At 36.7% G+C, this 15,988-nt stretch overlaps 2 protein-coding genes and 1 non-coding gene across 3 annotated transcripts; 1 reads left to right on the forward strand and 2 right to left on the reverse strand.

Moving 5' to 3' along the window:
* Nucleotides 1-1,192: 1,192 nt before the first annotated feature.
* LOC132254123 (U6 spliceosomal RNA) lies at nt 1,193-1,294 on the reverse strand. Its single transcript, XR_009466292.1, has one exon. It is a non-coding gene; the product is annotated as a U6 spliceosomal RNA (small nuclear RNA).
* A 2,112-nt stretch (nt 1,295-3,406) lies between these two features.
* On the forward strand, nt 3,407-10,457 carry LOC100249019 (kinesin-like protein KIN-14R). The gene is made up of 19 exons (XM_002266368.5): nt 3,407-3,889; nt 4,634-4,932; nt 5,033-5,204; nt 5,305-5,375; nt 5,460-5,643; nt 6,095-6,204; nt 6,295-6,394; nt 6,472-6,558; nt 6,657-6,833; nt 6,926-7,199; nt 7,377-7,538; nt 7,630-7,845; nt 7,936-7,973; nt 8,160-8,323; nt 8,420-8,671; nt 9,047-9,121; nt 9,228-9,299; nt 9,397-9,468; nt 9,795-10,457. Exons 1-19 carry the CDS (start codon nt 3,670-3,672, stop codon nt 10,263-10,265), a joined length of 3,216 nt encoding a protein of 1,071 aa, XP_002266404.4. The 5' UTR covers nt 3,407-3,669; the 3' UTR covers nt 10,266-10,457.
* A 3,479-nt stretch (nt 10,458-13,936) lies between these two features.
* LOC100260986 (dof zinc finger protein DOF5.7) lies at nt 13,937-15,677 on the reverse strand. The gene has a single exon (XM_002266482.5). It carries the CDS (start codon nt 15,216-15,218, stop codon nt 14,199-14,201), a length of 1,020 nt encoding a protein of 339 aa, XP_002266518.3. The 5' UTR covers nt 15,219-15,677; the 3' UTR covers nt 13,937-14,198.
* Nucleotides 15,678-15,988: the final 311 nt, after the last annotated feature.

The following is a 15,988-nucleotide window of genomic DNA, read 5'->3' on the forward strand; positions in this document are numbered from 1 at the left end:
TAATATAATTTATTTTTTTATGTTTTTTTTTCTTAAAATGAATTGGTGATAAAATAGGTGTGTTATTGGACGTCTTAATTTTATTAATTGAAAACAAATTATATAATACATATTTATTCAAAAAGTTGACATTTCATGGTCTATTTTATGATTTTGTTCGATAAGTTTTATCTAAATGGAAATATTGAAACAATTAATTTATGTGTGTAATTTTATGAATATTGCTATGCAATTGATAAATAGATACATTCATGGTCAAATCATACTTGAATGATATAGCGATTGTATTCTTGATTTATGTAAAAATTATCAAATAAGACTTTTCAATGACATTATTATAAACATCAAGAAGTTTTTATAAGTTGAGAAAATAAATCATTGTTTCTTTTGTTTTGTTAAACCATTATTCGTAGATTTGATGAATCAACCTCGAGTAGAGCACCTCGACTATTAGTTTAATTAGTAATTGTATTATGAGTTTTTAACTTGATGTTTTGAATATTAATTTTCAAATGTCGTTGAACTCAAATATCCTTTTATGGTACAATAACCAATATACAAATTAGAAACCTTGAAGTGAGGTATAAATAAATAGAAAGATGATAATGATGTATTATGTAAAAAAAATATATGAAATGGTGAAAAAAAAAGGTGATTCTGTGATATATAATTTATAATGATGGCATATAATATCCAATTATAAAAATAATATTTTCCTTTTATTTATTTCAAATTAATATTTTTAAAACCTCATTTTGTTTTTGTAATGATCTGCATCCAATCATGTAAATATTGTTCACTATGTACCCAAAGGGTACTCATGGCTTTAAAATGTGTCAACTTGATAAAGATGGACTCATATTTAATGGTATCATAAACTTTTCCTTATTTATGATGTGAGATATCACGAATGTCTCCCATGTAAACACAATGTCTTCATTGTATCACATGAGATTATAAGATCAAATAAACAAATACCTCATACGGGGCCAAACAAACCCCATACTAGGGTTAGGGCTGGATTGGTTTTGATACTATTTTGTAATAACTTGCACAAAATTATGTAAATATTGTTTGTTTTAGGCTCAAAGAGGCTTTCGCGACTTTAAAACATATCTAAAAGGTTAAAAAAAAAATCATACATATATAGCATTAAGAGCTTTTTCTAATATATGATGTGGGATATCACAAAAAAAATTTGGACCATTTCTTGATTTGTGCATATCATCCTTCTGTAAGGACCATGTTAATCTTCTCTGTAATGACCCGCATCCAACATTATGGATAATATCCATTTTGGGCCAAAAGGGGCCTTGACAGCTTTAAAAAATGTCTACAAAGTTGTGAAGGCGTCACTGGGGCTAGAACAGACAATATTTACATAGTTGGATATAGATTGTTACAAATGGTATCATAACTTACCCTTAACCTTGGTGTGGGGGTTTGTCTATTTGGTCTCATGAGGGGTGTTTGTTTGTTTGACTTCATAATTATATGAGACACAATAAGGATGTTGTGTTTGGGGGGGAGTGTTTGTGATATCTCATAATAAATAAAAGAGAAAGTTTCTGACACTATATAAGTATTAATTTTTTTAAATTTTATAAACGTGTTTTAAAGTTGTGAGAGTCTATTTGGGCTCAAAGTGGACAATATCTACACGGTTTGGCGTGTCTCGTTACAAATGAGATTATCATGACTCATGTGCAAGGATGACACACATAAATCGAGAAATGGTACAATTTATTTTGTGATATCCCACACTAGATAGAGGATAAAAATTTTAACGTTATATATGTATGAACTCCTAATTTTGTAGACATGTTTTAAAGCCATAAGAGTCTATTTGGACTTAGAGTATACAATATTTACACGGTTGGGTGTGAGTCATTACAAAATGATATCAGAACCAATTCATGACCTTAGTGTGGGGGTTTGTTTGGCCTCGTATAAGGTGTTTGTCTGTTTGACCTTTTAATTTCGTGGTACACAATGTTTTGGTTGTATTTGAATGAGGGGACGTTAGTGACATCCCATATCAAATAGGAAGAAAATTTTTGACACTATTAAATATGAGTCTCTCTTAATGAAGGAGATGCACTTTTAAACCGTGAGTAACCATTTGGGTCTGGAATAGACAATATCTACATGATTAAATATGGGTTGTTATAAAAACAAGATGATGTTTTAGATCATTACCTATATTTGACTTTGTAAAATATATTAAAAGAAATTTTTTCATTTTCTTATTTTCAAAATTGTTTGCATGACATGTTTTATAGTTACTTGATAAGTCTTACAAAAAAGTATTTGTAAAATAACTAAATTACAAGAATAAAAATGACTTAATTTTTTTACTCATACTTTTATGGTTTTATGTTATCTTAAGGAAATCATCATCTCTCTAAATCAAGTCGTTTTATTTTCAGTGACAACTTTTAGTAATAAGAGTGAAAGAAAATAATGTTTATCCAAATTTAACTTGTATGATATTTGTTTTTTGGTTTTTTTAAGAAAAATATTATCTAAATCATTTGTATCCAATATTGAATTAATTAAATAAAACAACGATAAAAAATCAATCGCTTAGATGGTGAGGCCATTTATTAAAAAAATGTCGATAAACACTTTAGTTTTTTATTTATAATATAACGAAATCAATTTAATTCACATTTTCTGAGCGTAGCGTATGTTAATTTAAAATTTAATCAAATATTTTTTTTATTTTTTGTTTTTTTGTTTTCATTCACATTCCCTCTCATTTAAAGTAAAATATTTGATAAAAATTCAAACTTACGAGGGTTAAATATTTAACCAAATCGTGACGAGAGTCGACTAAAATTATCCCTTTAAATAATTTTTATTTTTTATAAGTAAATATATTATGACAATCATAATAGTCATATGATAGGTATTTAATTCAATGTTGAGTTTGAAAAATAGCTTGGGATTAGAGGGTAAGGGGCCTTGTAACTTTTCAACCATGCCCAATGGTTAAAATTGGAATTAAGAAATTTCTAAAATGATGATAGGAATTTATGATGCAATGACTAATAATCTTATTTTAGTTTAAAATTAATAGACTTAACCAACCATTTAAAATTTTTTCTTAAAAATAAATGATAAAATTTAAATCCACGAGGGTGATACAAAGAATGATATTAAAGTAAAAAATAATATACGCTGATTTTAAGAAGTGTTTTTACTTTTTTAGCACTTAAATTTTTTTATTTTTCAAGTATAAAAAAAAATAAAAATAAATACTAAAAACACTTTTTAAAATCACTATCAAGCTCTATGTCTATCTCCTACGAACTTAATTTGGTCATATGCCTTGAGCGTGTCACGTGTCATCTTCGGACAGGCCTTTTGTCAACATTATGATACCATGAAGTCTTCCTGATCGAGTTTAGCCTGGACAAGAATTAGGGAATGCAACAGCAAACTTGGAAAGGGCACTTTGAACGGTCCATTACCTCCAACGGTCACATTTAGGATTCAAATTTGAATGTTTTTCCGTTTGTTGGGAGTAAAAGGAAGTAAAAATTTATTTCCTATTCACCACATCCAAACCCGCGGAACACCAAACACACTGTTGCTGCAAAAGAGCTCCGACCGTTTCTACTGCATTTCAAGATTTTTTTTCCAGCATCCAACACTCTCGCTTCAATGGAGGAGATCCAATTCAACACTTTTCACCAAGATCCAGAAACTTTATTTTTAAATCCCTCGGCTTCAAGGGGTTTTGACTGGGAGAAGGACGGACTCTTGAATCAAGAAAATAAAGATTCCCATATGGATGAAGACGGTGAATCTTTGGTTGATTCTATGATTTGCGACTCGGGTTCAAGACTAATTCCAACTGGATTTAAGAGATCGGATTGCGCGGGTTAGTTTTTTTTTTTTTTTTCCGTCTTAAGTTTATGTTTTACTTCAAACCGGCCTATGTTCTGTTTGGTTGCTGAGAAAATCTGATAGAGGAAAAGAAATAAAAATTTGGAGTACCAAAATTTCTCATTGTTTGGTTCCACTACCCGCGCCCCCCATTTTCAATTTTACGAAACAAAAATGGTTGGGAGGATAAGACTTCACATTCCCTTTTCGCGTCTTCTCAGTAATCGATCAGGAACGTAGGTTATTTTTTTGAGATCTTGGTATCAAAATCCTGTTAGATTTGTTATAGCCATAAACATATGTGTCGATTATGGTTCTTCCTTGTCATGCTGTTGACCTAAATGAAATTATGAGTCAAGAGCTTAATTAGGTTGAAGAGCCTAGTCGATTAGGGTTTGCTTTTATTCATATGTGATGCATCTTCGTTCTTATCTATGCTTGTCTGAATGCTGAAAAAAAACGACAGAGAAAGAGAAGAAAATAAAATAAAATTGTGAATCTTAGACTACTATTGGGAAATCTTGAAAACTAAAACCTCCATGTAACTATGCCTAATACAACTTGCTGAAGTTAGCATCTCATAATTTCGAGACCAAACAAAAAAAGAACATGGGATTTGAAATCTTTGTTCATTTTCTTCATTTTCCAAAGCAGCTAAACACAGATGCTGAGAGTTTAAGCCTTCTTGGTTAATTGGGGGTCGAAATATTTACTCGATTATATTGGTTTCTTGAACCAGAGGAAGTTGTCATATTTGTAAATGCTGGAGATGAGACTTCAAGAGAAGCGGATTCCAATATGAAATTTTTAGCTGACACCTTTTTCCAAGGAGGGGATGTTTTACGAACTGAAGAGTGCATAACTGAGGGTGGTGACTGTCCATTCATTTATCAGTCTGCACGATTGGGGAACTTTTCTTATCGGTTTGAAAATCTTCATCCAGGCGACTATTTTGTTGACCTTCATTTTGTAGAGATCATAAACACAGATGGACCTAAAGGGATGCGAGTATTCAATGTATTCGTGCAGGAAGAGAAGGCAAGTGAATTAGAAGAAAATCCTTGCTGTGATTCTTCTCTACTATGGAAAATTCTATGTTAGTTGATTGAACTCTTCTTCTTGTTGGTTAAAATGGCAGGTCTTGTCAGACTTTGATATCTTCTCCATTGTTGGAGCCAATAAACCAGTACAGTTAGTTGACTTGAGGGTCCCTGTCAAGGAGGATGGCTTAATCGTTATAAGGTTCGAAGGGGTCAATGGAAGCCCCATGGTCAGTGGGATTTGCATAAGGAAAGCACCAATGTTGTCAGGTATTTTAGTCCTATCCCTTCCCTGAAATTCAACATCATGAGTTAGAATATCTTCCAAGAAACAAAATTTTTATTCACCTATCTTGCAACTCCAAAACAGTTCCTCCAGCTTCACCTGAATATCTCATATGTAACCACTGTTCGGGTGAGATAGAAGTTTCTCCGATTCAGGTATGTTGCCATTAAGATGAAAAAAAAAAAAAACTTTGAAGCTTCTAAATTGTTTCTTACATCATCTTGTATGGATGTTTGCAGAAGAAACTTAAGCAAACAAAATTTACAGTTAAATATGAGAAAAAGATAGAAGACCTCACTATGCAGTGCCAGCGCAAGACAGATGAGTGCTATGAGGCTTGGATGTCTTTGACTGCAGCAAATGAGCAACTTGAGAAGGTCAGGATGGAACTTGACAATAAGTTGTTCCAGACATACTCTCTAGGTAAGATGAGATCTCATTCAGTTCACTGAGATTTTGGTTTTTTAAAAAGAAAATTTTGCCATGTTTAATCCAAATGGAAAGAGAATCCGTGATTGAAGGATTTTCTTTATAGATCTCGCAAAAACACTACAACTATCTCTTATGCTTTGTAACTGTCTTCTCAGTCAGAATTCAACCTTCAGGATGTAAATTGTCCCTTAATCTTATATTTGGAAAAAAAGGTGAGAAATTCTAGGGTAAAGTTGAAGTTGACCTGATCAATGACCATAGATTTCTTGATTCATGAGAGGAAGTCCATGAGGTTGGTGGTTAAACATTATCTATAATGTCTGCCAAGTATTCACCTAAATGCAACTGGCATATGTAAGTTCTGCCGGTTACTGGTGATTATCTTGGATTTTTCCTGCTCTAGAACTGTAATCTTTCTGATTCTGTTATTTTCTCCTTTTAGATCAAACTGTGGAGAAGCAAGCTGAGAAGCTGAGGCATATTTCTAGTAAGTATGAGCATGATAAGAAGGTCTGGGTTGCTGCACTTAATGACTTGGATGATAAAATAAAGGTAACCATGGTTTTCTAGTGCAGAGTCATAAGTTTCCCTTTCATGTTCTCAACTAGTTCTCTTATTATACACTGTTCATCTTTTATGCAGACGATGAAACAAGAGCATTCTCAGCTTTCTCGTGAAGCACATGAGTGTGCTGATTCCATTCCTGAGTTGAATCAAATGGTTGTTGCTGTTCAGGCATTAGGTAACTTTAAGTGACACTTCATTCTGTTACTAGTCTTGGAATTTATGCATGATTCATCTGAATGGAATTACGGGCAGTTGCACAGTGTGAGGATTTCAAAATGAAGTACATTGAAGAACAAACAAAGAGAAAGAAGCTGTATAACCAAGTCCAAGAGGCAAAAGGCATGTTTTGTTTTTGTGCTCTATGATTCAGTGACACATTTCTCATTCAGAGATCTGTGTTATTTATTCTTAATAAAGAAACATTCATTTGATTTCAGGTAATATCAGGGTCTTTTGCCGGTGCCGTCCATTCAGAAAGGAGGAGCTATCAGCTGGGTCTGCAACAGTTGTAGACTTGGATAGTGCTAAGGATGGGGATCTTGGGATTCTGACTGGTGGATCCACCAGAAAGAACTTCAAATTTGACCGCGTTTACACACCAAAAGATGATCAGGGTGTGCATATATTACTTCTAATTGGTGGACACAGTCTTGCTATTTTAACTTTGTGAACTTTGTATTAAGTGAGAATTTTCTTGTCTTAACAGTTGATGTGTTTGCGGATGCTTCACCAATGGTGATTTCAGTGTTAGATGGATACAATGTCTGTATATTTGCATATGGGCAAACAGGCACAGGAAAGACATTTACAATGGAGGGTACTCAGCAGAACAGGGGAGTCAACTATAGGACTCTTGAGGAGTTGTTCAAGGTTGCTGAGGAAAGGAGTGATACTTTCACTTATAGCTTGTCCGTTAGCGTGCTTGAAGTCTACAATGAGCAGATTAGGGACTTGCTGGCCACCTCACCAACATCAAAAAAGTAAAATTGTGCTTCATTGATTATTTTAAGAATCCCAACCTAGCCAGCAAACCTTTGAAAACATACTGGAGTTCACAGCTCTTTGAACTCAGTAGGTTAGAAGGGGGAAATGGGCTGGGCTGAAAAAAATTGATGAATGTAAGTAGCCTATTGATTTTTTATCCTGGATGATGCTAGGTTGGAGATAAAGCAATCTTCTGAAGGTTTTCATCATGTCCCGGGGATTGTGGAGGCCAAAGTGGAGAACATTAAAGAAGTCTGGAAAGTCCTGCAGGCTGGAAGCAATGCTAGGGCAGTTGGATCCAATAACGTGAATGAGCACAGCAGCCGATCACACTGGTATTCAACTTCCCAAAAGCTTTCTCCTTTCTGTTTCCTTATTTATCATATTTTGATAAGTTGTGAATAAAATTTCACCAAATTTGTTCAGCATGCTTTGTATAATGGTAAAAGCAAAAAACTTAATGAATGGCGAGAGTACAAAGAGCAAGCTTTGGCTTGTGGATTTGGCTGGCAGTGAAAGGCTTGCAAAGACTGATGTGCAAGGGGAGCGGCTTAAGGAAGCTCAAAACATCAATAGATCACTTTCAGCTCTTGGAGATGTCATATCTGCTTTAGCAACTAAAAGCAGTCATGTTCCATATAGGTCTAATTTTCGATATTTCTTGCCTTCAGATTACTCCTGCATCAATTTTCATATTTTGATTTATTTCCGCATTTTGTTTGTGGATTTCAGGAACTCCAAGCTGACACATCTACTTCAAGATTCATTAGGTACAATATCAATCAGCGAAGCTTTGTGCTTTGTGCGTGTGTCTTGTGGGTAAAAAGATTCAAGCCTGACAAGTTGTTCAGATTGGTCCTAGATTTTGCAATGGACAAATTTTTGCCTTCAGTGCAGATATTAACAGTGAAAGTGTCTATTGTCTTTTCTTTAAAACCGTGATTCATTTGTTGCAGGGGGTGACTCCAAAACTTTAATGTTTGTGCAAATTAGCCCTTCAGAGCATGACCTGGGAGAGACTTTGAGTTCATTGAACTTTGCATCTCGGGTTCGAGGGGTTGAGTTGGGTCCTGCAAAGCGGCAGATTGATACAGGTGAACTTCAAAAGATGAAAACAATGGTAAGTTTGATGATGACCAATTGGAAAGTGTAAAGTATTAAATCTTTTATTGTAAGGTACTAAGTCTTGCCTATTTTTCTCATGAATTGCCTGAAGCTTGATAAAGCAAGGCAAGAATCCAGATCCAAAGACGAATCATTGAGGAAACTAGAAGACAGCCTACAACATTTGGAAGGCAAGGCAAGAGGCAAAGATCAGATTTATAAAACCCAACAGGAAAAGATCAAAGAACTTGAAGGCCAGCTTGAGTTGAAGACATCGTTACATGGCCAGTCAGAGAAGCAAATCTCACAACTCTCGGAAAGATTGAAGGGGAGAGATGAAGTTTGCTCCAGTCTTCAACACAAGGTTTTGCTTTTTCACATTTAGAGAGCAGGAATCTACTAATATAATTCTTTTGGGTGATTTCTGCTAGAGACTCTGACATCTCTGACCCTAAGAAAGGAGTAGGGTGGGGATTTTTTTTTAACTATCTTATATGTATGTTCATTCATATGCTGAGAAAGCTGGATATTTTTTTTGGTGGGGGTGGGGGTTGGAGATTTTTTCGCTTATCACACATGTATGAACGATCATATGCTGAGGAGGCTAGATGCAGCAGGAAATGGGTCTGATTAAAAATTATAGCTGTGTCCTCTACTGAAACTTACCAGTTTCTTCAAAAATTTAATTTTGACAAGAGATGAGCTTGAGAGATTAATTAATTTTCCACTTGTTGAGCAGGTAAAAGATCTTGAAAGCAAATTGAAAGAACAAGTGAAAGAGTCTGAGTCTCATTCCTTTGTCCTCCAACAGAAGGTTGTCGAATTGTGAAAGAATTGTGATGGGTTAATGTGAGAATATGAGAAGCAATGTGAGAATATGAGAAGCAAAAACTTTAATAGAATTTGTTGTTTGTTTCCAGATCAAGGAGCTGGAGAGAAAACTGAAAGAGCAGGAACAGAGCTCAGAAGCCGCCTCCTCACTTCAGCAAAAGGTCACATTTAAGAAAATATTGAACTTGTGATGACTAAGTGGTCATTAAACAAGTAAATGAGAAGAAAAATTTCACCATATTTGTTATTTGTTTCCAGGTCAATGAACTGGAGAGAAAACTGAGAGAGCAGGAAGAGAGCTCAGAGGTGGCTGCCTTGCTTCATCTAAAGGTGATATTTTTTTTCTTAACTAATTTAGATATTCTAAACTTCAAATACACCTAGAGATCATCCGAAAAAAATAAATTGAAATAGTGATGAAAGCATACCTGTTAGCCGGTGTCAATGCTTAGAGTTTGTTTGAGACAGCTGACTTCACAACTACACAAATTCTCTCAATTATTTCTTGAACATCCCCAGGATTTGAATTTATTATCGAAAGATTCCTGGATTATTGCATATCCTCCCATCCTAAATATTGTTTGTTGTCGTAGACTGCTAGAAGTTTTCATGACATTTTTCTTTCCCTAATTTCAGTATAACATCTTTCATGACAGATTAAGGAGCTTGAAGAAAAGTTGAGAGAACAAGAACAACAGTCAGAATGTTTGACATATCAAGATTGTGCCAGTGTGTCAAGGGTCACTCCTATTGAAGTAAAACCACGTGTAAGAGATGAATTCATGAGTGACGTTGAGCCTAACATTCTAAGGAATTCAAACACAATGAACCGCCCAATGAGTCAGGGTTCTACTTTCCTTAAAGGAACTGACTCTCTCAGTGACAAAAGAAAGAGACGAGAATTCAGAAGTACCGAAATGGAAAACAATACAATTGTATCAAATTCTTCAAATGATAATAGGACTAGGCAATCTGACCCACCCAAACCATTTGCAAGGTTGACGAAGGCAGTGAAGCCAGTCGGTGCTGCTAATAGACGACCGTCTCTCACTCACAGCAAGACCAGTAGAGATCAGGTTCAAGGAATCAAAGAGAGGGATACCAAGAAAAGGATTTGGTCAAGATAGTTAAATGGAGCAGTAAGAAGTCAACTTGTTCTTCTGTTGTCTTCTTATATTACATGCTATGTGTTTTATATTATACCAGTGTATGCATTGTCTTTTCGATTCATAACCTTTTCTGTGCCATAATTTGAGGATGAAATATGATTTATTTCCATATCTTTGGAAAGGATAAGATGCTTCATGTTAATCTTTTAAGTGATAGCTGTCCTGTCCCCTCTAGCATGTGTTCAAACTGACTGATTACATATTGATGGCTGCTTTTTAAAACGCTCCTCTAAACTGGGTCATCCAAGATGTCTTTAAAAATGTCGTATAGCAGATCTCATACATGGATAATGAGATAAACGTTCAATTGTCGGCATGATCCACTGTAACAATGTAAGAAGCATAGTAGATGTTTTTGGCTTGTTAATTGTTACATAGTTGAATACTGTGGTACTATGGCAGTGGTAGTTGATATGGCATCTTCAAGGAGGTTGTTCCACATTGAATTCATGCCAAATTAGAAGGGCCAAGGGAGCAAAATTTCCTCCCATCTTTATCATATTCAATGTTCTATCCTTTCTGTCCAATGCCTATTGAACCTTTCATACTACAACACCACCTAAAAAGGACTGCAACATTATTCGAGTCGTGAGTCCTGCTTAATGGGATAGTTATGTCAAAATCATATTGATTTAGTTCTCAATCAGTCACTTAGTTGACCAAATAGTCTCAAAGAAGGGCTTAGAAACGTCCACTAGTCTACCCCAACATACTACAATCTTTCCATGAGAGACACCTGTAATTGGGGACACAGACATCTGCAGAATAGAACTAACAGCATACATAGAGTAAAACTGCCTACACAATTGATTTAGTTCTCAATCAGTCAATTAGTTGACCAAATGGTCTCAAAGAGGGGCTTAGAAAATGTCCACTAGTCCACCCCAACATACAATAATCTTCCATGAGAGACACCTGTAATAGTGGACAGTACTGTCTGCAGAATAGAACTAACATCATACATAGACTAAAACTGCCTACACACTAAAGCCTAAAGATGTAATAATGAGAGGGGGTGGTGGAAGGTGTGGAGACCCAAATGGAGCCAAAAGCAGTGACCAAAGCAAGAGCATTTTTCTCGTTTGAAGCAGTGGGCATACCCCTCCTCTCCCTCACCATTAAACTCGTCATCATAATCACAACCATACAAAAACCATATCTTAAAAGTGTTATTTTATTATGATGCGTGACACGTTTAATTGGTTAAGAAAATGAATCATACCCCACAAAGACGATTTCTCTCATTTCTTCACACCTAGCACATATTCATCATCTCCAGCTTCTTGTTCTTGTTGGCCAGTGTGCTTTTCCATTTCTGGAAAGCAGTCGATACAACCATTTTTCTTCCATACGTATAAAAAAAACCACATAATATGTCATTAAATATGTTGAAAATGCAATACTTGAAAAGATTATAAGAATATTTATGTGGGTTAATTGCTGTCTTAAGAACATCCATAAGCCCGCTATGCAAAGAAGAAACTTACTGTGAAGAAGAAAAAGATAGAAATATTGCAGGGGCATGTAGGTTTAAAGCATGGTCCTTTTTTTGGTTCTTAATGGTTGGCTGACGATGAAAGCTTCAGGATATGTAGAGCGGGTGCAGGACACAAGGGTGGAGATGAGTAACAGCATATAGTTTCCCATTATGTCATGAGCTTCTCGCAGGATGTAAGTTGTAATTGACATTTGACGCAAACACAGGCAGTTCAACAAAAGTTTTCTTCCAGTGAGTCAATCACGTTAATCATGCAACTTCATGTTCTTCAATTCTTGATCCACTCATCTCTCTCTTCAATAAATTAAAACCCAAATTATTTAACAAAAAAGTTGACCCCCGGGAGAAAATAAGCTCATGCCCATAATAATTTTATACGAAAATGATAACAAACCGCATCCTTATTATTATTGTTATTTTTATCGAGAGAATTAAATGTTACATAGAAAAATTGTACTAATAAAAATTAAAGAAAAAAGTTATAGTAAGATCAGTAAATTAGTACTGTTGTCACAAGAATGTATATTAAAAAACAATTATAAATGATTGTGGAGGTTTAGAGGTGATGAAGAGAAAGAAATATGGTATGAAAAAGTACCAACAAGGTGTTAAAGACGGGGGGGGGCGCCGTGGAGTTGGAGTGTTAAATCAATGGCTTATTCCGCACAAGCCCATCTGATCTTGCAGTAGAAAATGTACAGTGGGTGAGACCCAATTATTAATATGGTGCGGTGGAGGGAAGGTTATTGCTCACTGTAGAATGTTAGCTTCTGCGGCAGTGCATGAAGACAGAGTGAGGGTTGGCCATGTTACAGGCTGTGAAGGCACAGTGCCGGCAAATAGTAGTGAAACTGCTGGGGTTCAGAGGAGGAAGAATAATACGAAGAAGTACTGTTGTTGCACCCGGCTTTATAATGACACCCAGAAGAAGACGGCAGAGAGAGGATGGAGTTATAAATGGAGGAGCCCATGTGTACTTGGGAGAGAGGAAGAGAGAGAGAGGGAGAGAGGGAGAGATCCCCTCTCTTGGAAGATGAGGAAGAAGAAGAAATGAGCTTGCATGCAGATAAAAAGGATGGGATCAGTGTTTGGGGCAAAGCTTTTGTTTGTGACAGTGGGACCTTTGATTTCAAAGAAATGGGTGAAAGTAAGAATAAAGATGGATGGCAAAGTGCAAGAAAAGCTAAGAAGATGGGTGGCAAAGTGCAAGTGATGAAAAGCAAAGCTTTCTCCCACACCAGCCACAAAGAAATAGGAGTGAAATGCTAAGTGGCAGCAAGTAGCACTGAGGCTCACTCTCCAAGGCCCTATAAAGCTAAACAAAGACATTTTCGCAATAGGAAAGAACTAACCCTAAGCCATAGATGCCATCTCTCTCTCTCTCTCTCTCTATCTCGCTCTCTTTACATTCATTCAAATGCTGACAGCCTTTCATTCAATACACTTTCAAACCACCACTTTTTCAGACACCACCAAATCACACCCCACTGCAACTAATTATTACGAAGAGCCCTCGGCGCACAGAGAGAAAGGGACAGTGTAGGCTAGGCTTAAACATCACAGCGCTAGGAACACGTCGAGCAGTGAAGACCTTACCCAGCTACTGTGCTGTTTCATATTGTTCGGTAGCTGAGGAGCCTGAGGCTCAGTTCCCCGATAGAGAGAGACACACTGAGACAGTGAGAGTTCTGAAGACTGACTGAACATAAAACAAATCAAAGATATGGCATTAAATCTATTCAATAACAGTTCAAAATCTATCACAGATCCCAAAGCAGCGATTGAGAAGTAGAGATGAGAGTCGACGGAGAGAACTTAAAAAAAAAAAACAGGAAAAAAAAAGGGATGGATGAGAGACAGCATCTCCTCATAAAGAGCTGCTGCAATCTAATAACAGAAGCTATATTCTTATTCTAAGTCCCCGAATCATAATTTGCAATCCATTCCTTCTTGATGGAGAAACAGATAGAAACATCAAACACATTTTGAGATGGAGAAAGAAATCCCCACCGCTTTCACTTCGTTCTACAACTAGTCTTTTATTGCTACCCATAAACAGTAATAGTCCTGCGTTTTTGTAGGAACATGCAAACAAAATGGAGATTCACCATCATCAACAAAGGCAACGACATCAAGAACGAAAACTATTGATCGGATCACCCTGCTACAACATTTATAAATAGAAGGGGAAACTAAAAAAAAAGGGAAAAAAAAAAAAAAACAACGTTACTTTTCTCTCTTGCCCTACTTTTTGTTGTGGATCTGCACCGGCACATAAAACAAGAAGATACATATATGGGAGATGGGTTTCGACTTTAGAGAATTCAGAATTCTTGGTATGTTTTCCAGTCTTTTCATCTTCTTTAAATGGGCTACCTCTTGATGCTCCTCAACTAGGGCAAAGTACTGTACTGATGCAAATCGCTCCAAGCTTGAATTCCATTCCAGTGGTTTGTGTTATCGTTGCCGTTGCCGCCAGTACTAGTGTTTGTAGTGGTGGGGGTTACTGGTGTGTAGGTGTCAAAGAACCACTCAGTTGCTGGGTTGCCACTGGCGCTGTCCTTTCTTGAATTACCAACGGCGCAAACTTCTGGTTTTGAGATCTCCAGGTTCTGAAACAAAATGGGTTGCAGTTTTTGATTCTGATTTTCCGGAGGAACAGACGAAACGCTACTGTCTTTCTGATTCTCTCCCCCAAACAGCATCGCCAATCTCTGCTGCTGTAATTTCCAGTGCAGGTCTTGGTTTATGGAACTCAAGGACTCGATGGAAGATGCAAGACTACTGTGAACATTCATAGAACCCATGTCCTGAATTGCACCTCCAAATCCACCACTCTCCCCTTGTTTTAGAACAGAAGGAAGTGGATTATTGAACCCCATCAAGGAACTTGAGCTCCCGGGTTGATCGATGCTGAAACAAGGAGTAGAAACAGCTGCAGAAGCAGCAGAAGTTGCTGAGATGTCCCCAAATGATGAAAACTGGTTGTAAACAGGAGGTGTTGACGAATGAAGCCTTGGAAAAGGAAGCCCACCGAGCTGAAAATCCATGGCTGGAGAGAGACCATGAAAGAACTTCAATCCACCCATCTCCGAAGATGCACCGACATCCTTCGAATCACCAGAAAGCCTTGAAGACGATTTTATCTTCTTGTTTTTCCGGCAGCCGCCTCCAATCGGAACGTTGCGTAGAGCTCCTCCTTTCGTCCAGTACCTTCTACATGTCTTGCAGAAATGTCTGGGCTGTGTAAGACTGTAATTGTTGTAGTAGCAGAATTTTGTGTTGGGTGAGTCACATCGTGGGCACTTGAGGACTTGGTCCGGAGGCCTGTGAGCACCCGTTTTCCGGCCGCCGGAGCCTTGGGTTTCATCTTTGCTGACCGGATTTGCCGGAATATCATCCGGCGACATCATAAGAGATTTTATGCACGGACTTGAAGAGAAAACCCAGAAGAGAAAAATAGGTAGAGATGGGAAAGAGAGAGGTGGATAAAGAATTAGTTGTGGGTGTTTTTCTGGGTTGCTTAGTTTCCTTTTGCAGAGGCAAAGATACTCAATTCAATGGGTTCATGCATGGGGCTGAAAGATTGAGAGATGTTGATGGGCTCTTGTGACCTTCATCAAAGAGAGATTGAGGCAATAGGAAATATATATCAGCTCGCTGTATTTATATGTTAGATCTGATAGAATAAAGAAAGCTACATGAGAGAGAGAGAGAGAGAGAGAGAAGCAGATCCCATTAGAAAAAGGAGTCGGTTTATATATCCCTGTAGACGGAGGGGGAGAGAGAGAGAGTAGAGACAAAGAAAGGAGATGATCTGAAACTGAGCTGGCGGAACAAAGAGATCCACTATACACATCCTTCTTGATTGTGGCTGATGATGGAAAATTTGTGGGGTATTGATGAATCATCATAATAGCCCATGTACACATACATGGGACTACATTAGCCTTTCTTAACTTGGTTTTATTATTATCCATTATAAGCAGGACTTCTGGTACTCCACTAGCAATTAATGCTACAATTTTTTTGTATCCTGTAACAAAATACGCTGTATAAATGTTCATATCATTATTACATAGGGCTGAAGCAATATTAGTTTGAAGAAACAATATTCAAAAAACCTTAGGATTATTCAAGCAGTCAGAAGGTTTATGCCATAAAGTTCTTTGGTTTCATTAAT

The sequence above is a fragment of the Vitis vinifera genome, chromosome 7 (assembly GCF_030704535.1).
Source record: "Vitis vinifera cultivar Pinot Noir 40024 chromosome 7, ASM3070453v1".
Classification (NCBI taxonomy): domain Eukaryota; kingdom Viridiplantae; phylum Streptophyta; class Magnoliopsida; order Vitales; family Vitaceae; genus Vitis; species Vitis vinifera.

Bases quoted from the DNA above. Each gene is read 5' to 3' on its own strand.
- LOC100249019 (XM_002266368.5), top strand. From the start codon at position 3,670: ATGGAGGAGATCCAATTCAACACTTTTCACCAAGATCCAGAAACTTTA. The intron at 6,559-6,656 runs GCATGTTTTGTT...ATTTGATTTCAG, and splicing joins CCAAGTCCAAGAGGCAAAAG to GTAATATCAGGGTCTTTTGC. The intron at 7,974-8,159 runs GTACAATATCAA...CATTTGTTGCAG, and splicing joins TCTACTTCAAGATTCATTAG to GGGGTGACTCCAAAACTTTA.
- LOC100260986 (XM_002266482.5), bottom strand. From the start codon at position 15,218: ATGATGTCGCCGGATGATATTCCGGCAAATCCGGTCAGCAAAGATGAA.